Source organism: Nannizzia gypsea, genomic scaffold (genome assembly GCF_000150975.2).
Source record: "Nannizzia gypsea CBS 118893 supercont1.4 genomic scaffold, whole genome shotgun sequence".
Taxonomy (NCBI): domain Eukaryota; kingdom Fungi; phylum Ascomycota; class Eurotiomycetes; order Onygenales; family Arthrodermataceae; genus Nannizzia; species Nannizzia gypsea.
In genome coordinates, this window is record NW_003345198.1 from 231,576 (window position 1) to 253,416 (window position 21,841).

Here is a 21,841-nt window from a genome sequence, read left to right on the forward strand (position 1 = left end):
TTCGATATTAATGCCGCATATTTACGATATATGTGTCTCTTTCTTTTCTATCTTGTCTTTTTCATACCACCTCTGGCATGGCATTCGAGCTTGGGAGATATCATGGCGCACCTGGAGTTTTTCAAAAGGCTGGAGTGGTCTTATGACGAGGGTTTCATGCTATTTCATGCATGGCCCGAAAAGTGTCTTTGATTCATTATACTGTCTTAATAGATTCATATAGTTTAAATACGAATGTACATGAGTTAAATCCATCCTCTTCTCCAATTGCTTTATTGTTTGTTGATATCGACATTTGGACGGAACCTTCCAAGGAAGAGCATCACATGACACTGGCTACCTCTTATCGATAAGAGCCGCGTACACCAAACACGGGCCCTAGAGCCCCGCCATCCAGCTAAAGTGGACAACTATCAACTCTGCGGAATCTACCACAGCATACTCAGCGAGCTTGACTTCTTTAGCCGTTTAATTGCATCAATTATATCGTAATATCCAGGTTTATCCATCTTCAACCACCATCACAATGACTACCGAAGGTGCTAGCGTCTACCCCTCGCTCGAGAACCGCCCCATCAAGGGCACAGTCTGCCTGTTCGATGTCGATGGCACTCTGACTCCCGCTAGACAGGTATTTACAGACCAATCTTTCGTCAGTGAAGCTTTAGAAATGCTTCTCTAACTGTATACTGTGCAGGGTGTATCCCCCGAAATGCTACAGCTCCTCTCTCAACTCCGACACAAGTGTGCAATTGGCTTCGTAAGTGATGCACCATACACCCACAGCATCTAGAAGAATACCCGCCATTAACCGTTCTCCCACAGGTTGGAGGCTCTGATCTCGTCAAGCAACAAGAACAACTAGCGACCCCTGCTACAAACGTCACATCCTTGTTCGACTTCTGCTTTGCTGAGAATGGCCTTACTGCCTTCAGACTTGGCAAGTCTATGTCTAGCAACAGCTTCATTCAATGGCTCGGAGAAGAGAAGTACCAGAAACTAGTCAACTTTGTCCTTGGATACCTGTCCAAGTTGACCCTTCCAAAGAAGAGAGGTACCTTCATGGAATTCAGAAACGGAATGGTCAACATCAGCCCTATTGGAAGAAATGCTAGTGTAGAGGAGAGACACGAGTTTGAGAAGTATACACACATCCGATTAACTAGCTACCATTATGGACATGCAGCTGATACACTAGCAATAGGTATGACAAGCAGCACAACATCCGTAAGACACTGGTCGAGGCCTTGAAGAAAGAATTCCCAGACTACGGACTCACGTAAGCTTTATCCCATATAAGCGATTTTTCTCCTAGGATACCTCTAATGCATATTGATAGCTACTCCATTGGAGGACAAATCTCCTTCGACGTCTTCCCCACTGGCTGGGACAAGACCTACTGCCTTCAGCACATCGAGGCTGAGAAGTCCGTCTCTGGAGTTGAATATACCACCATTCACTTCTTTGGTGACAAGTGTTTCGAAGGTGGAAACGACTATGAAATCTTCAGCGATAAGCGTACCATTGGTCACTCAGTTTCTGGACCACAAGATACCATTAAGTTGCTCAAGGAGTTGTTTGGCTTGTAGATACATCGGAGCCATCTATGATGGTTAGCTTGGCTTTCCTGTTAATGACAGCTAGTTGGCAGGCCACCTAAACTGCAGATATGAAACTATTTCGGCACGTTCCATTATTGACCACTCATAGGCTGTCTTCCAGTTCAATAGTCTGTTTATTGATGCATCTATAGAAGCGCTAAAGGCGGCATGTAAACGATGACATAATCACATAACTACTTAGTTAAATCACGTGCCACAATCTCTTATCGATCTGACTTTGTAGATTTTCTGCAGATGCCAAAATCTCCCGAACGTCATCCGATCTTTTTAACAGGTACAGATATAAGGCACAGCTTTGAGCCATCCACCACAGCACAGCTATGCCGAAACTACAGCTAGTTGTCACCGAGTCACCGCGCATCGTGAGGCCATCCCGCCGGCGCTCTGTCGAAACCTCCCTTCGCTCCATCTTTCTATCCGGCAACAGCTCTGCCTTAAACAACCGCCATCTTTTACCCCCGACTTCTTCAAAGTCCCTCCAACTCATCCCATCATACCAGCGTCACTTTTCCTCGGTATCCTGTCGGGCCTCATCTCCTCTAATACAAAAGCACGCCCTTATCCTCCGGCAAAGCAGCTCTGTGAAGCGTCAGGAGACTGCACCTGGAACAACCCCGATAAGGCATAATGGAGTCTACGTAGCCACATTCAATCCGGCTCGACGGGCATTCCATCAGACTGCAGTTGTGAAGAAAGATCATCATTTTGATACGCTCAAGGTTGTGCAACGTCTAAAGAATGAAGGGTTCAGCGAAGAGCAAGCCGTCGCCCTTATGAAGGTTATGGCAGATGTCATTGAAGAGTCGATGCAGAACCTCACACGGGCAATGGTATCAAGAGAAGGTAAGGTTTATATCTAATTTCGGCGAGCTTGGGGTTGTATATGATGGACTTAAGCTGACTGTGAATCTGGATAGATGCCGAACGTTCCGCGTATACCCAAAAAGTGGACTTTGCGAAGCTCCGCTCCGAACTGTTAAATTCGGATTCAACAGAGGCACAGCTCACCCGCTCATCACATGATAAAATTGCAGGAGACCTAGCCAAACTTAACTCTCGATTAAGAGATGAAATAGGCCGAACTCAGGCTTCCGTTCGACTAGATCTGAACCTTGAGAAAGGAAGGATCCGGGAAGAATCTAATGGACAAGAGATGAGGATAAAAGAAACAGAGACCAGGATCGAACAGGAAGTAGCTGGTGTTAGGGAGAGAGTTGAGGCCGTAAAGTTCTCAACTCTTCAGTGGCTAATGTAAGTCATCAGCTCTTTGGAAATCAGGGGATTAGCTTACTAACTTGTCTCTTAGGGGTGTATGCACTGGTACAGCGGCTTTGATACTCGGTGCCTGGCGTCTGTTGATGTAGGGCCCTAAATAAATGCACTGGGTGTCTACAAATGTCTAGGCAGTACACAAGAGTGAACACTGCCTCTACCTAGGTCGATCCCCTCTCAGCACTCGGCTTGTTCGCCCACTCCAGGGGTTTGGTATTTGCTTTGATAATTGAACGGATTGGCGCCTGTACAACAGAAAGCTTCAAGGCGATAGACTTTCCTTTGTTCCAAAATTAATAAAAAAAAGATTTCGAGCGCTGCAATCCCTAGCCTATTCTCTAAAAAAAACACGACATTCACCAAATTCCGGCTAATCGCTAATAACAATCACATCTTCATTAACGGCCAATTTCGACGAGGTATGTTCTTCCTCAGATTTAGCAGCTTGCCCCTGAGAGCCCATTAATTCAGCATGTTGTGCGAGAAATTCCCGAATGGCAACAAGAGGTACGCCGTGACGCATGCCAGTCTGATCGTCCCAAGATGAGTGCAGTCCAATTAATGTACCATCCGCCTCGGCAAGCAAAGGCGCACCTGAGTGACCCCAATATGTCCAGGCATCATGCTTCATCTGGCCTATCTCTGAATTATCCTGCCAGTCGCCACCTGCCACCATTCCACGAAACTTTCCAGAGGATAACTCCACAAAATCAAACTTGTTTTTCGCCGGCGTGTTAGACTCCAAATCGTCCATACCGGGCTGTCCAATGCATATTATCGGAGTATTTACCGTTGGCCGTTTCGGTGCTAATTGCACATATGGGAAATGACAAACGATACCCTCTCCTTTTCCACCGGCGTCTTTAGACTCCATCGCAACAATTTTCATAAGAGCCAAGTCTCTCCTTGCATCCCATACAATGCACTCAGCTTGCACGGCTAAACCGGTATAGAACAGGAGCCAGCGACGCTTGTTTGATGTCTGTAGTTCTTCCTCGGTATCGCCAAAACAGTGCGCACAGGTTAATACCCAGCCTTCTGAGCTAATGCAGACGGCAGTCCCGGCTTCGTATTGGGAAAATATCAATGTTGCCTCCAGGCCGTTATGGACGGATAGAGTGCCTCCATCCGCGCAATTTCTTGCCTCTCGGTCCAGGGAGACTTTACTCGCTGCCAGTCGTTGTTGCTTTTGCCTCAGAAGCTTCTGTTCTGATGCAGTTAAGCCTGGAAGCCTGGAGCCTGTGGGTATGATCTTGAGAGCAGTGCCTTGGTACAGTGAGTCTGGTGGTGCATCCCTCAGCCCTGCCAAGTGTATTGTTGTGTGTGGTGGCTCAGGTTCAACCGCAGGTTTGGCCTTGCCGGATCTCAGGTTACGCATTGTCACGCAACTAACTGAGGTGTCTGCCAATCTTTCTGATGTAGGTAGTCTTGCTGTCAGATTCTTTACCTATGAAGTTTGTCAAGAGACCAGGCAGCCATTTGGGAGAGAGGCTGAGAGGGCCTTGGCGGGATCTGCACATTGCAGACATGACGCCTTGTTCAACCATAGCCACCAATTCCAACAATATCACGTCGAGACGTTCGCTAGGAACAACACTCTATGCCTATTATGAATATACAAAACAACAGCAACAACATTGAGCCTGAGTTTTTGGCCTTTGGAGCGTTTGGAGCCTTGGGCATCATCGTGTCACATGATCGAAATCTGAAAATATGCTTATGTCATGATTTCTCCGTTAACATCACGTGATAATATGCACTATTACGTCATAGGCTTAGCTGCCCTATCATTGGCCAATTGGCCTTATTTAGCCACCCGCCATAGATCCAACGTCATAACATCGACAGTTTTGTGGTGCACACTAAAAGGTGGATAAACCTAACGCTCGCGACGGTGATATCGCCTACGCTGCAACTCGCCTCAATTCCTCTCTCTAACCATGTTGAACTTCTATTGCAATACAATAGTTCGGTTGACTCCTTTCCTACTGAAATTTGGACAAACCATCTCAAGATTATGGCTACCCGCATGCGTCCTACATCCATAGGGTCTAGGATGGATCCAGACTCTGAGGACGGTGAGTAGTGAACATGCTAGATCTTTCCTCTACCAAGCTTTGCTAACCGTTTTTTTGGGATATCCAGCGGCCAGTGCAGCGGCATTATATGTTACGCACCCGGAGAGAACGGGATTCAGAACTTCAAGCGGTATGCACCCTTCGGGATATGAGAAAAGAGGAAACTGTGGTCAGGGATGAGGGCTATTCAGGGTATTTTGCTAAAATATCTTCCTGGGTGGCGATAGGATTGCGCCCTGTGAGCAACAAGCGATCTTCAAGGGATGTCCGCGAATATGATCTTACAACTGCAAATGCAGCGGCTAGTTATGTAACTCGTGGTAGTTACTCAAAACCGGCGGCGACGAAGAAGCAAGATGTCTCCTCCCTTGGCAAGCATGAGGATGAGCCACTGAGCTCAATAGGGTCAAAAGCCGCCTACGGATCATTTCGAGATAGCGGAGTGTCGGGTTTAGGGGATGAGGACTTCAAAGAAGAGTGGCAAGAGGCAAGAATGGCGGCAACCGGGGCCATGTCTTCTAGTCGGAAGCAGGCGGCATCTATGGGGAGTCCTCCTGATGGGGTTTCTGATCTAACTGAAGCCTTTTCAGCGGCAGCTATAAGCCATCGAGCCTCACAGCACGGGAGGCCCACTGCGGAGAGGAATGTTGATTTTCAACTAAGCCCTAAAAGGCCTTATAACCCAGCTGTTACCAATTCCCGGAGAGAGATGTATACCTCACACCCGCCGGTGAGTACTACACTCGATGAAAATCGGAAACGGGACACCCTACAAGCTGCAGCAGTTTCGATGGCAAAGCAGATGTATGCAATTATACCAAAAGAGGATGTCACCGGAGATATGGAAACCTCAAGTTTCACTATGGAGGAGTCAGAGGAACGAACACCCCGGCATCAGCGTCCTACGGGTGGAAGATATCAGCCAAATCCTGAAGTTAGCTCTATCCGAGCCAATAACTACCGTCCCCGCTCACAGGAATATTTTGCCGCAACCAAGGTCCGACCACGATCTGAAGGTTCAGCTGAGGGCGGAAGGTATTTGGGCGGCTCAGTCAAACGAGCTCGCACTCAGTCTAGGCGTAACCGGAACGAAGTCTACTACGACGATGAAATTATGGATGCCGCGCAGAGGAACGTCAGGAGGATGATGGACAATATTGATAATCACATCTATAGTTATCGCTCACGCCCATCACCAGCGATTATGAGAGAATGGGAGCGGCATGCCAATGAACTTGTTTTGGCAAACCGTGAATCCACGGCCTTTGTCGATGTTGGCCCAGAACAGATGAGAGCCGGAGCGCCTCTACTCCCACCGAGGAATGTGGATGATATGGCAAGAGCAAGAGTGCGGCCAGCTTTGCACAACATTGATGATCAAGTGGCAAGACAAAAATCCAGAAGAATAACGGATAAACTGGATGAGGAGCGCTACCATCGTTTTATTAATTCCCAGATGGAACGTGACAAGGAAGTCCATCGACTTAATAAGCAGATAATAGGTACGGATATTATCAATCCAATATGTATTGTAAATGATTAACAATCAACCATAGATCTCATGCGGCATCCTGAGAAGGAAATACGATGGAAGCGGGACAAGAAGAGGTCACACGACAGATACGTATCTGATGATGAACAGGTGTCAACATGGCCATACCCTCCCAAGCGTGTGAGTGATGAGGAAGAAAAGGGTGAAACTATATTCCAAGCTCTAGAAGGAGGTGGAAGAATTCCAGAACGCCCTCCACGACCATACTCTGCTCCGGGACCGGTTGAAGCTCCCCCTGAGCCGACAAGTCATCCCGCAGAGACGGCTGAAGCTGCTGCTGCTGCTGCTGACGAGACCGAAATAAGCCAAGAAAATCCGGCTGTTGAAGAAGCAACCAACGAGGAAACTACTCTTACTGAGCAGGCTGGAACTCAGGCAAAACACATCCGCAGGCAGAAAGCTATTCACAAGACATGGTTCACAAGACCGCAAGAAGATGGCGCAGAAGGCGAGCCACCGTGCGAAATAGAACGAATTGAGGAACGGATAGTGACCGAGATCGAAAAAGAACGTCCCGCAACTCCTGTCCAACCCAGTGCTCCAATGGCTTTGGGGGCATTGATACCCCCTGACAGTCCACGCCATGCGCCCTCGAGCCATTGGAGTAGCTCAAACGAGAGCGGGATGGACTCGGGCCGTGGGAGCCCTGGAGCACAGAGGCAGGAAGATGGAACCAGGCCAAAGAAACGCATAGCGTTCCCCCACTTGTTCCAACGGCCTGCTAGGCGTAGTGGGAACCAGGGCTCTTTCACCGTCAACAGACGCTCTGTGCCCAAAGCTCCAAGTCCTCCTCGAACAAGTCCGGCACCTGGTGAGGCAGCAAGCGGGAGCCCGACTGTACCTGGATCTAGGATATCCAGATTCCAAGAGGAACTTTAAAATTGTTTACCATGTATCACCTAATTCTTTACTCTTCATACCCGCCTAAAGTTTGAGGTTGTTTGTTCGTTGATGATTTTTCTGGACTTAAATGTGACGAAAAGAACTATATTATGGGGTTTGTAGTAATAAGAATGGCCTAATTTTTTTTTTTTTTTTTTTTTTTAAAAAAAAACATCATATGTATTCATTATACCACTCTTCAACTTTGCCGTCTTACATGACTCTCCATCAAGCTGATGCCTTTGAAAATGAGGTATTTCGTCGGCGTTTCCCCGACTTTCGGACCTAGTTAAGGTTAGAGTTATTACTAAGCCGTAGCTTCCCGCTTCTTGGCATCACTGTTTATTTTTTCTTTTTGTTTGTTTTCGGCGTTTCATCTTTGGCTCTCAGCGAACCAATTCTCTGCAGGAAAATCCGGGGGGCTTACTTAAACTGAGTATTGCCAGCACGCACAGGGCACGACGTGGCAGCCGTTTTGGCTCCTTTTCCTCGTCGACTATTGGGGAAGCAGGAGACGGGCCAAGGAACGTATGGCCAACGCTGTACCACTAAGTCGCCTTGATCCTCCTTCACGCAACGCCGATATTCCCTGTCAACACCATGATCCTTTGACGCACCTAGGGTATAAGCGACCTCTCACGGGATTAAGGCAAATGAAAGCTTTGGAGTGCGGATCCTATCTCTTTTTTTATTCGAGATTCTAATACCGGCCGTGGGATGTACTCTAGCTGAAGTACTAATATGCTTATAGCGCTTCCCTGACTTTTCTTCCTTGCACCAATCTTCCTTTCCAACGTGCTACTCTTCCCTCAATCCTCGTTTTAAGGAGGCATTTCCAGGTCGAGTGGCATTGTTGATTGTTCCCCAGACAGCACCACCGTTATTACCGCTCACTGCAGCTCATATCTCAGTATGGGTGTCATAAGGTTCCTTCGGAGCCGTCATATCCGAGCGAGAAACGATCAGATTACCAATGCTGCACAGTTAACATTACGGCAGAGTCTATGGCCGCTCACCATTGTGACCATCTTGTTTTTCTTATGGGTTGGTCTTACCCTGATCATATGAAGTCCTGGCACAGGAATCGACCTCTGAGTACTCTTAGGGTTTTGCGTACGGCCTGCTGGACACTCTCAATAAGCACTTTCAGAACACACTGGGAATCACACGAACCCGTTCCTCGGGATTACAAGCAGCGTATTTTGGGTATTTCCCCCTCTCCTCCCGAACACGCTTCCTATGCTGACCAATTACGTAGGGCGTACCCCCTTGCTTCCCTTGGCTATGCTAACTGGATGCTTCGAAATTGGGGTTACAAATCCGTATTTATATTGGGTCTATCTCTCTATGGCATTGGAGCCCTCTGTATGTGGCCGGCTGGGTTACATCAATCGTTTGGTGGATTCTGCGGTGCAACCTTCGTCATTGGTTCTGGACTGGGATCGTTGGAGACCGCTGCAAACCCGTATCTTTCAGGTAGGTGGTATTTATTATGCATACCAAACCCTTGAACGATTGCTGATCGAATGCTCGATAGTTTGCGGTCCACCAAAATATGCCGAGATCCGAATCAACTTTGCTCAGGCTTTCAATGCCATAGGCACAGTTGTAGGGCCTGTACTTGGCTCGTATGTGTTTTTCACCACAACAGCGGATAGTGTCAGCGCTCTGGAAAGAGTTCAATGGGTTTATCTCGCCATTGCAATCTTTGTCTTTTGTCTTGCAGCGGTTTTCTATATCTCCGATATTCCTGAAGTGACAGATGCAGATATGGAATACCAGGTTGCTTTGACTCACGTTGAAGAGAAAACTGATTCATTCTGGAAGAAGTATCAGTTGTTCCATGCTGCATTTGCACAGTTTTTATATGTGGGTTCGCAAGGTATGTCTAATTGCTTTATTAATTTCTTATTATTGTTATTAGCAGCTTGTCTAACAAAACACTCTAGTGGCAATCGCAACATACTTCATCAATTATTGCGTGGAAACAAGACCAAATACCTCTAGTGCCTTAGGAGCAAAATTTCTGGCCGGTGCGCAGGGAGCCTTTACTGTTGGTCGTTTTTCAGGGGCCTTCTTCATGAAATTTATCAGGGCCAGATGGATTTTCCTTGTATACCTTGCTGGCGTTTTTATTTTCCTAGCTGCATCAACTACACAAAGGGGTAATACTGGTGTTGGTAAGTACTCACTCCTAGAAGAGGTTATTGAGAATATGATTGATAGTTAACCTCTGGTAGCTATGCTTTTCGTGGTTTTATTTTTCGAATCAGTTTGCTTTCCGACCATAGTCGCGCTTGGGATCCGTGGCCTAGGAAAACATTACAAGCGCGGATCTGGGTTCATAGTTGCTGGTGTTTCCGGTGGAGCAGCAGTGCCACCTCTTCTAGGCTATGTTGCTGATTTGCATGACTCCACTGGTTTCGCAATGATAGTACCAACGATTGTAAGACCCCTTGTTATTTAATTATTCTCCCCGCTGTATACTAACATGGTTATACTTAGCTTATGGCTGTGGCATGGACTTATGCTATCTGTGTTAACTTCGTACCGTCTTACCGTGACCCAGCGGACCAAATTGGAGATAGCAATATTGGAATCACGGATGCTAGAGCAGATGAGGAGCATAAAGGCGCTGCTAAGGCTGCTGATGCCACAGCCGAGGAGAAAGAAAAGTAGATAGAACTCGCTTACATATGTACTTCTCAGTACAACATATTGTGGCATTGTTCAAGCTAGATTTGGAGAAACTAAATTTAATAGTTTCAATCATTTGAGTAATGACAGTATTGAAGCGCTCAATATTTTTGTGTTCTAGTTACAAAGATACATCTCACATTATCTTTTGCCAAAAGCAAACTACATGTAAGTACAAGAGTGAAAGGTTTATATCAAACTAGGAAATACTCGTAAAGGATGTATATACCAGCAATACTAACTATCAATATAACAAAGGTCGTCCGAATAGGTAGTTCAGACTGCCCCGATTATGAAGAGACAATAAAATCTATGGTGGGGAGACAATAGCTTCGCAAGTAAAAGGAAGGAAGAAGTAAAGGGGTGGTAGTTAGAACACATAACCACCAAAGTGAATAAAATAAGTGTATGACATAAAATATGCTGATTGAATCGAAGATAAACGAGAGTCGATGTGGAAGAGGGCGCGTACTTGAGAGGGACGGAAACTGACGAGATTCCAAGTTATCAAAAAGGGCAAATGGTATCAACGGGGTCATGTAAAAGTAATGTAAACGAGAGGCTAGGTAAAAAGGGAGGAATATGGATACATAAGATATAAGAATAATCCTGGAGAAAATAGACAAACAGGGACAAAAGCAGAGTTTATATATAGCCTGACAAATGAGATGGAAGTAGATGTAACGCAGGGGATATCACAATGGAGTAAATTCGTGTCATTTTTTGTTGGAAAGAGGAGGGAAAAAAGAGGACGAAAGGAGAGGACGAAAGAGAACGAAGGGGGGGAGAAAGAAGTCTAGGTGGCTTTGGGAGTTGAGGAATTTTTAAGAGAGGTGAGAGAGGATGTTTCGGCAATATTATCCAGCGATTCACTTGCGTTCAAGCTGCCGGGAGAACCGCCCTTGGCTTCTCGAAGTGATGATGAACGTGGCGGGCGCAAAGGAGACCGATCATGCTCTGATGACGGCATCTTTGAGAAAGGTGGCAGTTCGGTGATTTCAGCGGCGGGGAGGAGTTGACGGGGATCAGGGGATCCTTCACGTTCAGAGGTGGAGCGAAGATCTGCTGGATTCATGGTGGCAGCGGCAGCGATTGCGCTGGCATATTTCGCATCGAGCTGAACGGAAGATGTAGATTCAGGGAAAGGCGGGGCCCGATCATCAGTTGGACTGAAGCAGTCGACTTCTTCCGTGGTGTCGTCTGGTAGTACTTCATCCTCTTCTTCTTCTATAATCTGGCTCTTTCGTGCTCCGGCCATCATTATCTCGCCTGAGGCTACGCTGCTGGCCCTGCTACGCATGAGACTGGGAGTACCGGGCCCAGCGCCAGATAGCATGTGTGTTGAGCTAAGTGAGGGCCCCTTGAAGGTAGCTCGCTTTCTGCGAGCGAAGATAGGTCCAGAGGAAGGTGAAGGGATAAGAGCAGGCGCAGCTTCGTTGAAGGCGCTTGTTAAGCTATTGTTGGGACCTCCTCTTACAAGTCGAATGTTGCTTGGAAAGATGGACATGGATGTTGGTGTAGCGGGGAGGATCTTTATGGAAGAATGAGGAGAGCGTCCGAGGCCTTTGGCGGATGTACCGGTTGGAGTAGAGACGGTATCGATGCTGTTGGAGGATATGGAGGATGTTTTCGAATGGGAATGAGCATGATGAACAGTGCGAATGGAAGAGACTGACGAAGAAGTAGACTTGCGTCCTCTTAAACCAGCAGAGGAGCGGCGGTATGAGTTCCGAGGGGTCAACGGAGATGGTGAGAGGGAGTTGCGGTGATGCGAGTTCGAGGTATTCAGGGGCCGTTGAGCGTTAGAAGAAGCCCTCCTGGCACCGGGGTAGGAAGCATTGCTGAGTGCCAGACTACTAGCATTAGAAGATCGTTTCGCTGTGGGAGTTTGCTGGTTTTGAGGAAAAGTAGGGCTCGTGGGAGTGACGGCTGAATTCTTGCTGGAAGTGTCACCCTTTTTCGGGGAACTTGAATGATTAGAGAGGAATTTCCTGGTAGACGAGGACTTTGGATGTGGTGATTTGGCGCGTTTGGTAGACTCTATTATCCAGTGTTTGAGCTGGGCCAACTGGCTGATGATGGGATATTGGCGACGGCGGGTGCCTTGCCGTCGTAATATCCCCTGAGGGCGAGTTAGATCCGGTTGAGAAGCACTTAGATGATAGTTGCTTCCTTTGGAGATCCGTCTTTCCTTAGGAGGAGGCACAGGGCGGCCTCGAGAGGTAGATCTAGTGGGTCGAGGGAAGTCCTTCTCTACCGGAGGAGGCGGTGGTAGCGGAGGAGTGAGCAGTCCGTCTGAAGACGGCGCAGTTTCAGGCAGCTTCGGTAGGTCTGGGACATTCAATTGCTCTGTACGAACGGCAAAGTTAGCATTGATAGCATGAAGGATGGAATTGAATCGGTTGGTTATTCTTACGACTTGTTAAGCTTCGCCTCTCCCGTCTGCCTCGAGTCCTGGGTTCTTCCGGGTGCCCTTCCTCATCGACCTCGACGAGAGCAGCAGAAATCCGTTCCAGCCGGCTGCTTGCAGCACTCAGTCGCCGAAGATTCTTAGCCTCTGCTTCCTTTTCCCGTCTCTTTCGTTCTCTGCGTTTCTCCTTGCGCTCCTCCTTTTCGATCAGCAGCGTCCACCAGCCTGCCAGAGCATCACATCGCTGTGCTAGCACATTCTGCATGACCTGTTCCGTATTTACGCCTGCGCTCCGCATACGCTCCAGTGTTGCCTTTTCCAGCGGAGTCGAAAAAGGAGGAGGGCGAGTGAGCTTCAGATTGGCCTGTTGCTGCGGTGCAAATTCAGCCAAGAACGGATGGGCCAGGACGTCACTGAGGGTCGGACGGAGAAGCGGACGTTTTGAGAGAAGCATATTAATCAGGGATTTGGCGTCGTCCGGGAACCGATCGGTATACTTGGGCTCTTCGGTGAGGATCCTGGATTTGGTGACTTGGTCATGGTCTTCGTCCCATGGCAGCTCTCCAGCTATGAGAGCGTAAAGAATGATCCCCAAACTCCAAACGTCGACTTTCTCCCCCGCGTATTTCTCGCCCTTGAGCATCTCGGGAGCACTGTAGCAGATAGTTCCGCAGAAAGTCTGGAGATAGCTTGCCTTTCCGTCGTATTCTCTGGTGAAGCCAAAATCGCATAATTTCACATTCTCGTGTTTATCCAATAGGATGTTTTCCAACTTGAGGTCGCGGTGAACGCAGGATTTGCTGTGAACATAGGCAACGGCTCCGACTAGCTGTGTGAATATCTTCTGGGTCTTTTCGATTGGCATGGGCCCGTTCTGAAGGAGGTGGTTGTATAATTCGTCACCTACGCCCTATTAGCATGTTTCCAGCTGCCCATGTAGAGGGTTCGTTTCAAGGCAATGCGCACCAGGACAGTATTCCAGCACCAGCCACACGAGCTTCTCTGTCACTATCACTTCATATAGCCTCGCAATGTGAGGGTGGTGGAATTGGCGGTGGTGGTGTATCTCCCGGGCGAGGTTGGGATCCTCTCGCGACGAGGACTTGAGCACAACCTGTCAAGCAGCCTTAGCCTCTGTCTAGCAACATATGCACACCATGTATCCCTCCCTCTCCCTCCATTTCTTATCCATCGTACCTTTGATCCATTGGTGAGTTTGTGTGTAGCGAGGTACACTTTGCCAAAGGAGCCCTTCCCTATCAGCTTTCCGAGAGCGTAGTTCCCGACATTCCGCAGCTCCTTTGAAGAGAACTCGCTGGACGCGAACACCCGTCAGCATCTGTCTGTAACTGTATCCGTATCCGCATCCTTCCCTCCAGCTGTCGTAGAGTATATGTGTTCGATATATCAGAGGCGGGACTTACTTCAGGAGCTCATGGTACGAGTTGACAAGCTGTTAAAGAAAGAAGAGAGACCAGCGTCAGCCAACACCCCCGTCTCTACCAATTGATATCTCCAGGAACAAAGACAAAAGGGCCCGTCTGCCGTCTGCCAGAGACTCACCTTTTCCCTCTGAAGCTGCGACTCGGCCCTCGACCGTAGAGGTGGCATGTGTAGGCAGAGCTGTCCGCAGCGCGGGCGACGTCGAGGCAGGACGCAGTTTGGCCGCTGGTAGATGAAATTCGCCGGCCGAGTCTATCGATCAAGCTGCATCCCATTCGAAGGAGGAGAAGAGAAGCAAGAGAAAAGTCCAGCAGCTGTGTTTGTCTTCTTCTTCGCCTGTTTTTTTATTTATTTTAATATCCTGGTGGATGGCGAAAAGAGTCGATTATGACGATGAGCCCCTGGTTCGCTCCCCTATTAACGCCATCCAAAAAGCAACGAAGAGCCGTGAGAACAAGGAAAAAGACAGGAGACGAAGAAGACGAAGGAGAAGAAGAAGAAGAAGTAGAGAGTATCAGCAAGGAGGAAGTTATGTATGGAAGACAGCAGTCGAGACGAGACGGAGGCAAAGAGGAAGATCGATATCGAGGCGATGGCGATGCGAAACAGACTAGGTGAGTTTGAACTAGTTAGGGGTTTGTTTGAGGGTCGCGTTTCTTTGCTTTTATTTCTTGTGGTTCTAAGTATGTAGGCCCTACGGTAGTTGGATGGGATGATACAGAGAGACAGCTTGGTAGTTGACGGTATCTGATATTGAAGGAGATAGATGGCTATGGCAGACGGGAGTCGCATGACGGCGTGAGTCTGCTGTGTTACGCGGATATAATAGTTACTCGATCAGAGAGGCCGTGGACAGTGAAGCAAGTAGCAGAGTGACGGCATCACGTCTGCTTCCACGGGAGCGAGCCCAGGTGTCTTCGTACACGTCGACTGGCACACAGCATCGGGTCGACGGCGTCAAGTTCTTCTCCTTTTGCTACTGATGCTGCGTCTCTCTCGCCAAAGAGTCCCAGAGACGCAAGGCCGAGATATGAATGGAGCAGATCTTCCGGCAGTCTTGATTAGTCCACGAACCAGCACAGGGGGGACATGCATCGAGCAGGCGGATAGGCGGGAGACAAGGCTTCAGACTTACCTGGCAGCTCTCCAGCGGTCTTGCCAAACCCCCCGATCATATGCTGGGTCTTCTCGAGCAGGTAGCGGCGGTTGGCCTGCGAGTCGACCAGACCGAGCTGGTCAAGCATCTACCAACCGCCTGTTAGTCAGTCTCGTCTTTAAATATACAGCAGGGAGGGAAACGGTTTGAGACTCACGGCGAGAGAACCAGTGACCCAGAAGCAGTAGCAGGTGTCAGCTATCTTGTTGGGTCTGCCGTTGAATCCGGCGCAGAGGCTCGTTGATGGTGACACCACTTCCAGGCCTGGCAGCGAGGCTATGGCGTCGTCAAGGGATATGCCAGCCTTGTTCTGATCTTGTGTATCCATCACTGGCTTGCCGTTACCTTCAGTCTCACCTTCGCCGTCTTCTTTATCTTCGGCTTCTTCCTGCTCGATAAACGTAGTCTGTCGGTAGACCAGCCATGATATCAGACGCTCATACTCTTCAGATCCACGCACAGTGACAACCAAGGACGTGAAATTCCTCTCCGGCTGCAGACATGCAAGAAAGGACAGTGTACCAAGTGCACAGTACGTCAATCCAGCTACCAATTGTGTAAGTAGACTAATCTTTCAACGGGGGGACATTCAAGTTCACATACCGTTGGACTCGTTAAAAGGAGACTCTGCAAATCCACCGTCATACGTCTAGAACAGAGTCAGTAGATGTATAGATCTAGATAGAACAAAGCATATGAGACACTCACCTGGCAGGCCTGCACATAATCTATCAACTTTTCGGCGTCAATATCACTCCCTATATCAGTATCGTTCTCACCGCGCAAGATATACCTGATACCCGCCGCACAGCAGCAGAACCTCAGGTCTCTCGCTCCATCAATGCTTCCCCCCGGTCCCAGAGTCTGTCCAAACGAGCCGTCTTCACGCTGCATGCTGCTCAGCCAGGCCAGACACTCGCTCCGCCTGACCCGCGCCAGGTCGTCCTCCAGTATCAGCAGCGCCACCAGCGCAAAGAACGTTGCAGGCACATTCGCCGGGTCCCAACACTCGTTCTCAGGCGTCCTCTTCTCATCTCCAAAGTTGGCACCTGTGAAGCCGCGGAACCCTCCCGTCGGCACCTGGCAGTGGTACAGCCAATTGACATAGCCCGTCCTCTCCGCCGCTGATATCACTGGCTTCTCGCCGCCCAGCGCACCCAGCAGGTCAAGCCCGGCCAGCGTAAAGTACGCCAGCGTCATCCGGCTGGAGTCATTGGAGGTATAGGGGTGCGGGAGCAGCGTCTTGAGACAGCGCAGAAAGTACTTGAGCTGGCGGTCTTTTCGCAGCGCCATGGCAGATGTAGCAGTTCTTGTCCAGCTGCTAGATGCTCATGCCGGGGTATACTTTGCATCCACGTAGTTTAATGGTAAAAATATCAGCCTTAACTGTGGCTTTAAGCAGATATCAAAATGGGCCTGTCTGGTGGGATGTTTCGATAAGGAAGAACCCTGCAGCGTTTCTTTCTTAGCCGGCGCTGCTAGTAAACAAAAAGCGTCACTCTTCAGCTACCAACTGACAGACAGCAACATTCCACCACCACGACAACGATCAAATGTAAGGCTCAGCCAGCACCGAGACCACCGAGCAAGAGGCAAGAGGCAAGAGACTGCACTGCGCTCTTCCTGTCCTCCGACTGGGATCCTGCGGGAGGAGAGGCAGCGCTGAGCTGAGGCCATCCGCCAGCTGCCAGGGACGACTCCTCCAGCACCAAACAGCCACAGCGAAGAGACAGCAAGATGGCCCGGATATCGTCTAGGACCTATATCAGGCTGCATGCCCTGTTCCAGGTCGTCCTGGCCGTCTACTTGACCTTCTCTCGCGAGTCCGTTGGCGGCTCAGAGCTGGTGTACAAAGTTCGGGACAGACTCAGGATCGTAAGTCATACACTTCCAGGGCCTACAGAATAACTTGAGAAGACGCCGTTTGATTTCTAGCAACTCGTTACTTATTGGACTGTTTGACATTGATCACGGTATGCTGATTGTGCGTGTTTAGGACAATATCCAGCCATTCAACCTCCCGCGCTCGCCGTTTGCGTACTGCGGCATCTTGCTCCTCTCCTTCGCTCTCTTTGACCTGACGCTGGCCATCAAGCTGCCGACACTGAACCACGTACTGGCAGTGGCTGAGTTCATCCATCGCCAGCAGCTACGACAGCAGCAGGAGCGGCAGCAGAGAGAGTCTCTTCTTCAGTCTCGGGCGTCGTTGTCTTCGTCTACCGCACTACCTCCTCCGATAATATCAAGATCAAGACTGCCATATACCCGCCCACCAACGTCTCGAAGCTCCTCTGCTTCGTCCACGACCTCGTCTGGTTCAGGCTCGTCCACCTCTACCGAGCTCAATGAAGCTGCTTTGAAGATCACTGCCGAATTCTCGTCACTCTACCGCCAGCTGTGCATTCTCCTGGTCACGCTTCGGTCATGGATATTCATGATCGTGTCATTGCGGATTTACCTATCTCCTGACACAGAATGGGGTGCTGCATCTACGGCTGTGCCATCACCAGCCACAATAGTAGGAATGCCGGCAACGAGCACTTTGGTTGCAGGCAGTGTCGCGACTCCTTTCCAATCTGCGGCAGGAAAAACTATTTTATGGCTGGACCAGAACATGCATTTCACCAGGGCCGGACTCAGCACTGCAGCTGCTGTGTCTGGATCTACACTGGGGTATGATGTCAATGATCTCAAGCGGAAGATCGTACTCGGTTACGGGGTGCTTGAACTGATGTTCTCATGCTGGGTAAGTACCTTTTTGTATCCTTAATGTGAATCAGATCTAATACATATGATAGATACTGTTTGCGCTTCGGCATGAGAAGAAACAAGCTGAGAACCAACTTCGCTCTGTTGGCATAGGCGTAGGTGCTGATATCATTGCCGCTATGCGATGACACCACGCAGTCAATACGCTATTTTACATATACTTCTACACAAAATGATATCCCTGCCTTTATCCTATTTCTATTTTACTATTTTACCATCTTCCTTTTCTCTGTCTGCTGCGTTTCATAGCGATGGGTTCTGTCTTGCTTGCTTTATGACGGATTAGCGCATATACATACACTAATAGACGAGGACATAAACCAGGATTCAAATTGTTGTATACATACAACTGCACAGCTCTTTGGCCCTTTGATCCCCGGGATGCGAGGGAGGCTGGCGCTGGGTTGCATTGAATAAATGCATGCATGAAACACGTAGACAGCTCAGCCCAGCCTCATTCTCAACCAGCATCTCCTGCCAATGTACGGTGTACTTAACTAGAATAGCGCTCGCGGCCTGCTTGATGTGCTTGATCTCTGAAGGCACCTGAACCACCTCTTTCCGATAATCCTAACATTAATATCAACACCCACTGCTAATGGCTTCTAATTCTGTCAAAGGTTCAATTCTCTCAGCCGTAATCGAAAATAATGCATCCCTGGCGAACCTCAAGTTTGACTTCTCTCTGGTCAAAGTCGAAGCGCCTGTCGAGTTTGAGCGGCTGGGATCTGCTCTGACAGTTCGGAGACGAGATGAAGCCGAGTATGGCCCTCAGCACCAGACAGCTCGACGGCTGGCAGCGTTATTCGAACCCCTAGTCCCGTCTACACCAAATCTCATATCCGCTTATGGCAAAAGAGTCTCCGAAATCATCGAGTCACCTGGTATCAATCCCGTCGGTTCTCGAGCTCATGGCCCGTTCAGGGACTTTATTGGGGCGGACGGGACAGCAGTATGGGCGGCTGCGACGTCCGGGGTCGCAGCGCTAGGTATCTATCTTCTCTCCTGTCTGCTTGTACGAGCGTGGGATTCCAAGGAAGCGATATCAATCTGGGTCGAGCTGGTCGACAAGAGAAAGCAGGAGATTCAGAGTGCGTTTGAGAGAAATATCTCCATGTCTACAGCCAGCGCCATGAGCTCTCTACCACCAATTGCTAGAGATGATCTCGCACTGTGGGATGCAAGCTCGCGCTCGTGGCTACGCAGTGCCGATCAGGCAAAGCAGCGTGAGCATGATCAGCTGTTACTCATATCGAAGAATATCAATATGCCGTATTTGAGGAGCTCTTCTATGTACGACACGGTGGTTTCGACCTGGAAACGGGCGATGCTGGCTGCCGAGGATCTGCTATGCGGTCGCCCTCAGTCGATATCCGACGCCGGTGTGATCTTAGCCCTTTCGTCCTGGCACCTATACCCAGACCTGATCGTCCTCAGGAACAAAACAGTCAACGTGAAGTTCGGAGACCCCTTATTCCCTAGTACTGGGGTCTGCACGATTGGGTTTGAGCAGTTAGACGAGGACACAGAAGGTGTCCGTTGGTCGTTGGCCCTATCCCATCTGCAGTACTACGGAGGTGCTGCGAAAGTTACGGGACCAGTAGACCATTCTCGAGTGACTATCTCACAGCTGCGCATTGTCGCTTTGGGAGGTCTCCTTGGCCACTGGGGGGTTGTCCCGAAAGAATTTGAAGATGCTGTTGGGCTATTCTGTTGCATTGGAGAAGCTATGGATTCTTCGGCCCCTGAAAATCCACAAAGATTGGGTAGTCAATTGCCAGGAAGGTGGATTTATCCTATTATCCAAGCTTCCAGGAAATTGAACTCATCTAGGGGGGAAGAGAAAGAGGAAAATATCAGGCTTCTCAAATACGGTCAACGGAGAGCGCAGACGTTCCTTCGGCGGGACAAAGATATAATTCCGCCTTACTTTGGTCTCTGTAACCAACTTCTCCTCTCAGCGTTTTCAGGAAAGGACTGTGACATTGTGTATTTGCGAGGACTTGCACAGTCTACGGGCTACGCGAGTAGTGACAGTCTGATTGTCCAGCCTCACTGGGTTGGAGGGAGTTCAAAGATTGGAAATCCTCATTATTTCGAGTATGCCACAGCGGTTCCTCTCTGGATAAAGGCTCCAGGCAAGAGGAGTTCGAGTGGAGAAGAGGTTTACAATGAGGTGCATGCAAGATGGTACTCCAAAGCTTTCGGTAGCAGTAAAGACATTATTGAAGTGGAAAAGGACATCAACAACCGCATCGCCCAGGTCTCCAGTGTCAATGAGCGATGCCATTATTCTAGGTACGGACATACCATGGCAAATGATGACATGACCTGGCTAAACTGGAATAATTATCCGCCGCTTTTACGCCACCGAGCACCCCCAGGATTTGCCAGTCGACGAGCGGCTACATCAGACTTGGATTGCTTCCTACAAGGCAAGGTAAATAACACGTACCACTCTCCACCGCTAGAGTTTTTAATAGCACCCAAAGGAGCTTTGGGAGCTAGGTTTGAGTTCACCAGCGTTCATGGAAACCGGCACTTAGCTCTATGCGTTAGAGACACGGCCAACTACTGGGACCGGTTGGAGGGCGTTGTCAAAAGCAACATTACAACCCCGGCGCAAGCTGTTCAGTATCTTCGTCAATATCCGATACAAATATCAAAACTAGATGAGTACCTAACCACAGTGTATCCGACAAGAGGCTACTCAACTGATATGCAGATATTCATATTAAGCAATGCTGAAGATGTCCCCCAGTCTACCGCTACTGCTCTGCACGCCTTGTATATCTCCACGCTCATATACAACAACCTGGACCAGTCAGCTATACTGTTGCGCATTACCTCCCAACCACTATGCAATGCTACTTGGGTACGAGCACAGCCTGACCCGGCAACGAGGGCGATCATACCAGGGCCGCTCCTCACTAGACAAGAAGCCTTTGCCTGTATTGCCCACTTCGATTCAGGCCAGGCGGATGTCATCCCAAGGGCTCTAGACAGTGCTTTGGCAATGTGTACCCAGAACTCGATTTTTGTAGCAGCAGCGGTACTATCTGATCCCCTGGAAGATGTTAAGGGGTACGAAATCAGGCGGCTGGTGGGAAATATTGGGAAGAGAGGCATATCGATGCTGGTTGCTCCCCGCAACCCACGGATTCGCGAGCCCAAGTATGACCACTCTATCGTCAACCATGCACCCTACGACGGGAAAAGGGAGAACAACTTCAATGACACTTCGCTACATCTCTCATTTACCGAGTGGACTATACCGCTAGCTACGGCAGATAGCCAGACTATCGACCAGGATGTCTTCCTGGTTGAGTCTGTCATCTCAGTGCGAGACCGAGGAGAGTTGGTGGCTGATCTTGACATTCTCGGCATTCATGAGGATAAGCTGATGATCAGAGATGAGGCCTCTCTTAGCATCCTTACCGATGGGGTCGATGACGATGCCATGCTTACTGGTGACCTTACGTCTATAGATAGCTGGGAGGAGCTGCTTGATCCCCCCCTGGGTGTGGGTGTATTTCGAGCGCATGGGAACTGGGTTGCCCGCCTTGCTGCCACCAGCATATTGATGCAGAGGAAGAAACACAAGGAAATGGCCATATTCAACAAGAGTATTAGCCCGAAGTCGTTTGGCCCTGCTTTACCCATTGTGAAAATGAGAATAGAGAATCTTCAGGGGTCCTTTATCCTCATAGACTGAGTTGTGATAACCATAGGCTTAAAGCTATGTCTACGAGAGGGCGGCAGCATCATCAGTGGAGAACCTACACGCGAGCTGCATGAGCAGCTGTAACTAGTGGCTACATGCCTTAATAGTGACGATGGTATAGATTATCCGAGATCGATATGCGGGGATGCTGGTTGTATACTTCCATCTGACCGGATCCGCTGCAGCTGCACGATGACGACGAGATGACGACGGCACGAAAGCGACTTAAAGACCAG

At 49.2% G+C, this 21,841-nt stretch overlaps 10 protein-coding genes across 10 annotated transcripts; 7 read left to right on the plus strand and 3 right to left on the minus strand.

The window, feature by feature from the left end:
- Positions 1-526: 526 nt before the first annotated feature.
- MGYG_04721 (phosphomannomutase) lies at positions 527-1,589 on the plus strand (the record flags this gene model as incomplete). Its single annotated transcript, XM_003172082.1, has 5 exons — positions 527-631; positions 698-760; positions 826-1,142; positions 1,205-1,279; positions 1,340-1,589. The coding sequence occupies 5 exons, from the start codon at positions 527-529 to the stop codon at positions 1,587-1,589; spliced, it is 810 nt and encodes a 269-aa protein (XP_003172130.1).
- A 353-nt stretch (positions 1,590-1,942) lies between these two features.
- Positions 1,943-2,986, plus strand: MGYG_04722 (FMP32; the record flags this gene model as incomplete). Its single annotated transcript, XM_003172083.1, has 3 exons — positions 1,943-2,465; positions 2,540-2,873; positions 2,929-2,986. The coding sequence occupies 3 exons, from the start codon at positions 1,943-1,945 to the stop codon at positions 2,984-2,986; spliced, it is 915 nt and encodes a 304-aa protein (XP_003172131.1).
- A 278-nt stretch (positions 2,987-3,264) lies between these two features.
- MGYG_04723 (AT hook domain-containing protein family protein) lies at positions 3,265-4,272 on the minus strand (the record flags this gene model as incomplete). The annotated part of the gene is made up of 1 exon (XM_003172084.1): positions 3,265-4,272. The coding sequence occupies one exon, from the start codon at positions 4,270-4,272 to the stop codon at positions 3,265-3,267; it is 1,008 nt and encodes a 335-aa protein (XP_003172132.1).
- A 639-nt stretch (positions 4,273-4,911) lies between these two features.
- Positions 4,912-7,403, plus strand: MGYG_04724 (hypothetical protein; the record flags this gene model as incomplete). Its single annotated transcript, XM_003172085.1, has 3 exons — positions 4,912-4,972; positions 5,047-6,474; positions 6,529-7,403. The coding sequence occupies 3 exons, from the start codon at positions 4,912-4,914 to the stop codon at positions 7,401-7,403; spliced, it is 2,364 nt and encodes a 787-aa protein (XP_003172133.1).
- A 915-nt stretch (positions 7,404-8,318) lies between these two features.
- On the plus strand, positions 8,319-10,085 carry MGYG_04725 (glucose/galactose transporter; the record flags this gene model as incomplete). Its single annotated transcript, XM_003172086.1, has 7 exons — positions 8,319-8,450; positions 8,512-8,612; positions 8,665-8,882; positions 8,944-9,288; positions 9,356-9,586; positions 9,647-9,852; positions 9,912-10,085. The coding sequence occupies 7 exons, from the start codon at positions 8,319-8,321 to the stop codon at positions 10,083-10,085; spliced, it is 1,407 nt and encodes a 468-aa protein (XP_003172134.1).
- Positions 10,086-10,899: 814 nt separating this feature from the next.
- MGYG_04726 (CAMK/CAMKL/MARK protein kinase) lies at positions 10,900-14,124 on the minus strand (the record flags this gene model as incomplete). The annotated part of the gene is made up of 6 exons (XM_003172087.1): positions 10,900-12,452; positions 12,520-13,416; positions 13,480-13,627; positions 13,711-13,828; positions 13,938-13,966; positions 14,077-14,124. The coding sequence occupies 6 exons, from the start codon at positions 14,122-14,124 to the stop codon at positions 10,900-10,902; spliced, it is 2,793 nt and encodes a 930-aa protein (XP_003172135.1).
- Positions 14,125-14,343: 219 nt separating this feature from the next.
- Positions 14,344-14,697, plus strand: MGYG_09058 (hypothetical protein; the record flags this gene model as incomplete). Its single annotated transcript, XM_003172088.1, is given in 3 exon segments — positions 14,344-14,570; positions 14,590-14,639; positions 14,648-14,697. Coding segments are annotated over 3 exon segments (327 nt in total).
- A 140-nt stretch (positions 14,698-14,837) lies between these two features.
- On the minus strand, positions 14,838-16,405 carry MGYG_04727 (geranylgeranyl transferase type-1 subunit beta; the record flags this gene model as incomplete). Its single annotated transcript, XM_003172089.1, has 5 exons — positions 14,838-15,001; positions 15,092-15,200; positions 15,270-15,658; positions 15,716-15,761; positions 15,821-16,405. 5 exons carry the CDS (start codon positions 16,403-16,405, stop codon positions 14,838-14,840), a joined length of 1,293 nt encoding a protein of 430 aa, XP_003172137.1.
- A 444-nt stretch (positions 16,406-16,849) lies between these two features.
- On the plus strand, positions 16,850-18,009 carry MGYG_04728 (hypothetical protein; the record flags this gene model as incomplete). Its single annotated transcript, XM_003172090.1, has 3 exons — positions 16,850-16,987; positions 17,109-17,858; positions 17,911-18,009. 3 exons carry the CDS (start codon positions 16,850-16,852, stop codon positions 18,007-18,009), a joined length of 987 nt encoding a protein of 328 aa, XP_003172138.1.
- Positions 18,010-18,479: 470 nt separating this feature from the next.
- MGYG_04729 (hypothetical protein) lies at positions 18,480-21,596 on the plus strand (the record flags this gene model as incomplete). The annotated part of the gene is made up of 1 exon (XM_003172091.1): positions 18,480-21,596. One exon carries the CDS (start codon positions 18,480-18,482, stop codon positions 21,594-21,596), a length of 3,117 nt encoding a protein of 1,038 aa, XP_003172139.1.
- Between the last annotated feature and the right edge of the window lie 245 nt (positions 21,597-21,841).